This window comes from Lampris incognitus, chromosome 12 (genome assembly GCF_029633865.1).
Source record: "Lampris incognitus isolate fLamInc1 chromosome 12, fLamInc1.hap2, whole genome shotgun sequence".
Taxonomy (NCBI): Eukaryota; Metazoa; Chordata; class Actinopteri; order Lampriformes; family Lampridae; genus Lampris; species Lampris incognitus.
Genome location: NC_079222.1, coordinates 32,678,695 through 32,682,567, shown reverse-complemented (window position 1 = coordinate 32,682,567; position 3,873 = coordinate 32,678,695). Strand labels below are relative to the sequence as shown.

Genomic DNA, 3,873 nt, shown 5'->3' with positions numbered 1-3,873 from the left:
CGAGGTAGATTACTGGCTCTTACATTTTCAGTAGCACTGCAAAATAAGACAGTCTATATAAAGGATTTGCAAGTGGTTACCAATAAAATTATCAGTGGTGAAAAACGTATTTATTAACGTGTCATATGCCAGTGATAAGATGTTATAACGCATCGATAAAAGCACTTTGTACTGCCAAGTCAGGAGTCCACTAGATAGAGTCTCCACAGATAATTTCTTGAAAACCATGAGATTAGAAGAAGAAAGCCAAACCTTTGGCAGCCTTGTATTTATCTATATTGTATCTGTTCATCTTGTATCTATCTTGTATCTGTCTATATTGTATCTGTTCATCTTGTATTTGTCTATCTTGTGTCTGTTCATCTTGTATCTATCTTGTATCTGTCTATATTGTATCTGTTCATCTTGTATTTGTCTATCTTGTATCTGTTCATCTTGTATCTGTCTATCTTGTATCTGTCCATCTTGTATCTGTCCATCTTGTATCTGTCCATCTTGTATCTATCTTGTATCTGTCCATCTTGTATCTGTATATCTTGTATCTGTCCATCTTGTATCTGTCCATCTTGTATCTGTATATCTTGTATCTGTCCATCTTGTATCTGTCTATCTTGTATCTGTCTATCTTGTACCTGTCTATCTTGTATCTGTCTATCTTGTATCTGTCTATCTTGTACCTGTCTATCTTGTATCTGTCCATCTTGTATCTGTCTATCTTGTATCTGTCCATCTTGTATCTGTCTATCTTGTATCTGTCCATCTTGTATCTATCTTGTATCTGTCCATCTTGTATCTGTCCATCTTGTATCTGTCTATCTTGTATCTGTCCATCTTGTATCTGTCTATCTTGTATCTGTCCATCTTGTATCTGTGTATCTTGTATCTGTCTATCTTGTATCTGTCCATCTTGTATCTATCTTGTATCTGTCCATCTTGTATCTGTCTATCTTGTATCTGTCCATCTTGTATCTGTGTATCTTGTATCTGTCTATCTTGTATCTGTCCATCTTGTATCTGTGTATCTTGTATCTGTCTATCTTGTATCTGTCCATCTTGTATCTGTGTATCTTGTATCTGTCTATCTTGTATCTGTCCATCTTGTATCTGTCTATCTTGTATCTGTCCATCTTGTATCTGTGTATCTTGTATCTGTCTATCTTGTATCTGTCCATCTTGTATCTATCTTGTATCTGTCCATCTTGTATCTGTCTACCTTGTATCTGTCTATCTTGTATCTGTCTATCTTTTATCTGTCCATCTTGTATCTGTGTATCTTGTATCTGTGGATCTTGTATCTGTCTATCTTGTACCTGTCTATCTTGTATCTGTGGTTCTTGTATCTGTCTATCTTGTATCTGTCCATCTTGTATCTGTATATCTTGTATCTGTCCATCTTGTATCTGTCTATCTTGTATCTGTCTATCTTGTATCTGTCCATCTCGTATCTGTGTATCTTGTATCTGTGGATCTTGTATCTGTCTATCTTGTACCTGTCTATCTTGTATCTGTCTATCTTGTATCTGTCTATCTTGTACCTGTCTATCTTGTATCTGTCCATCTTGTATCTGTCTATCTTGTATCTGTCCATCTTGTATCTGTCTATCTTGTATCTGTCCATCTTGTATCTGTCTATCTTGTATCTGTCCATCTTGTATCTGTCTACCTTGTATCTGTCCATCTTGTATCTGGAAGCCTTATTAACCACCCGGAGAAAACCTATGCAGACATGGTGAGAACATGCAAAACTCCATACAGAGGATGCTAACCAGACGGCGCTAACCCCTGGGCCGCTGTGCTGCCCTTAACCAATATCTAGCCTTAACACCATACACTTCACCATAGTAACTGTAATGGACATCTCTACTGCTCAAAACTTGACTTGTGCACATGCATTGCAGGACATTTCCCAATCGTGTTATTTGCAGGCCAGTGAACTTGAATATGAATCAACAGTACATGCCGGTCATGTGACTTCTGAGAGAATGTCTTTGGAGATTCTTGCAAATTGAGAAAATGTGGGCTCCCAACCTGGCCAGCCATTATTTCTATTCATGTGTTATCATGTGTTTTAACTGATTTATAACGCATCAATAAATGAGTTAGTAACACCAATGTAATTAGTAACCTCTTAATGAACCATTTATATAGTGTGCATTACTGTAGAGTGGTGCCCATTTTTCTCTGCAAGCAGAAGTGTAGTACAACAAGTATTTACACACACACACACACACACACACATATATATATATATATATACAACATTAAAATATTGCAATGCCCTCACTAATGTGACTAACACACTTTGATAATGTCCTGTGATAAGGGTTAAATGTCGTTTTTTATATGATACAGGGATGATAGGCCCATCCTTTTCAGCTGAAGAGTGCACAGTGACCCTTGTTGTGTGAGTTTGAGCTAGTTTATGGAAGCTTGGGGCTCTGGTTCCAGCCCATAGACTATAAAAAGAGCACACAAGAGGACACAGCTCAGGTAAAACCATGCTGCCTACGAAGAGAGAGGGAGAGACTGACTAGGCTCACCTTGTGATACTGTGCTCTATCACGTCACATCACAATGACTGGATGTAATAAACTTGGACCAAAGGCGCTGAGACAAACAACCCCCCCCCACCCCCACGCCCACCCCCCACTCCCTCCTACTCACTCCTTGTCTCTCAGTGGGGAACACATCTCTGCTTACTCCCTCCTCCCCTCTCAGCCTCACAATACCCTGGCAGCAAGTCTGCGAAGCATGACATCACAGCTGGTCACGGCCACATATCCATATCCTGATCCCTTTACTCCCTGCCCCTCCCCTTCACTCTCCCCTTTCCTTGCTTCTTCCCATCTCCTAAACCTTCCTACACGTCTCGCCATTCTCTTTCCCCTCCTCCCCTACATTATTCCCGCCCCTACAGCGGCTCTCCTAAACACACTCCGCTGGGATACTGGTGAGAATGGTTATGCTGGTGTGTGTGATTCATAGTAGGGCCTCAAACAGACGAGTAACTAGACACCGCCCTGCAACAAGCGGGCTTGTTAAATCAATTAGGTTATAACCTAACTGATGCATCATGACCCGCCTGGCCTGTGTGTGAGTGTGTGTGTGGGTGTGTGTGTGTGTGTGTGTGAGAGAGAGAGAGAGAGGAGAGAGAGAGAGAGAGAGAGAGAGAGAGAGAGAGAGAGAGAGAGAGAGAGAGAGAGAGAGAGAGAGAGAGAGAGAGAGAGAGAGAGAGAGAGAGAGAGAGAGAGAGAGAGAGAGAGAGAGAGAGAGAGAGAGAGAGGAGAGAGAGAGAGAGAGAGAGAGAGAGAGAGAGAGAGCAATAGATGCAGACAAAAAGAAACAGGCAGCCAGACTGACAGACAATGAGAAAGCAGCATGACCAGCTTGGCAGAGCAGCTCCACTATAAAAACATGGTGAGACGATCTGATTCGTGCAGGTTTATGCATGCACGCACACAAACACACACACACACACACACACACACACACACACACACACACACACATAAAATTCTCCAGCAGTTTAAGAGTCATAACCTGGTCCCCTAATGAAGAAGATGATAAAGGTCCAATGACAGATATAATTATTCATTACCAGTCAGCTAATGAGGGCCCAACATGACGACTGCTCCTAACAGATGACTTCCACATGAGACGCTTTTTAATCAGCGTTGGATATTTTGTTTCAGATGACGGATATATACAAGGGAAGAAAATACATAATTTGTTACCCTCCACACACACAAATTTGATCTAATTTATTTGAAATTTCTTTATTATTTTATTCTATTATCTTTATATTATTTATAGAAGGAGAATATTATATATATATATATATATAGTATCATATATTTAATATATCCATCAATA

The 3,873-nt window shown here is 40.3% G+C and overlaps 1 protein-coding gene across 1 annotated transcript; it reads right to left on the bottom strand.

The window, feature by feature from the left end:
• Nucleotides 1-1,246: 1,246 nt before the first annotated feature.
• LOC130121622 (putative eggshell protein) lies at nt 1,247-1,558 on the bottom strand. The gene has a single exon (XM_056290462.1). The coding sequence runs from the start codon at nt 1,556-1,558 to the stop codon at nt 1,247-1,249; it is 312 nt and encodes a 103-aa protein (XP_056146437.1).
• Nucleotides 1,559-3,873: the final 2,315 nt, after the last annotated feature.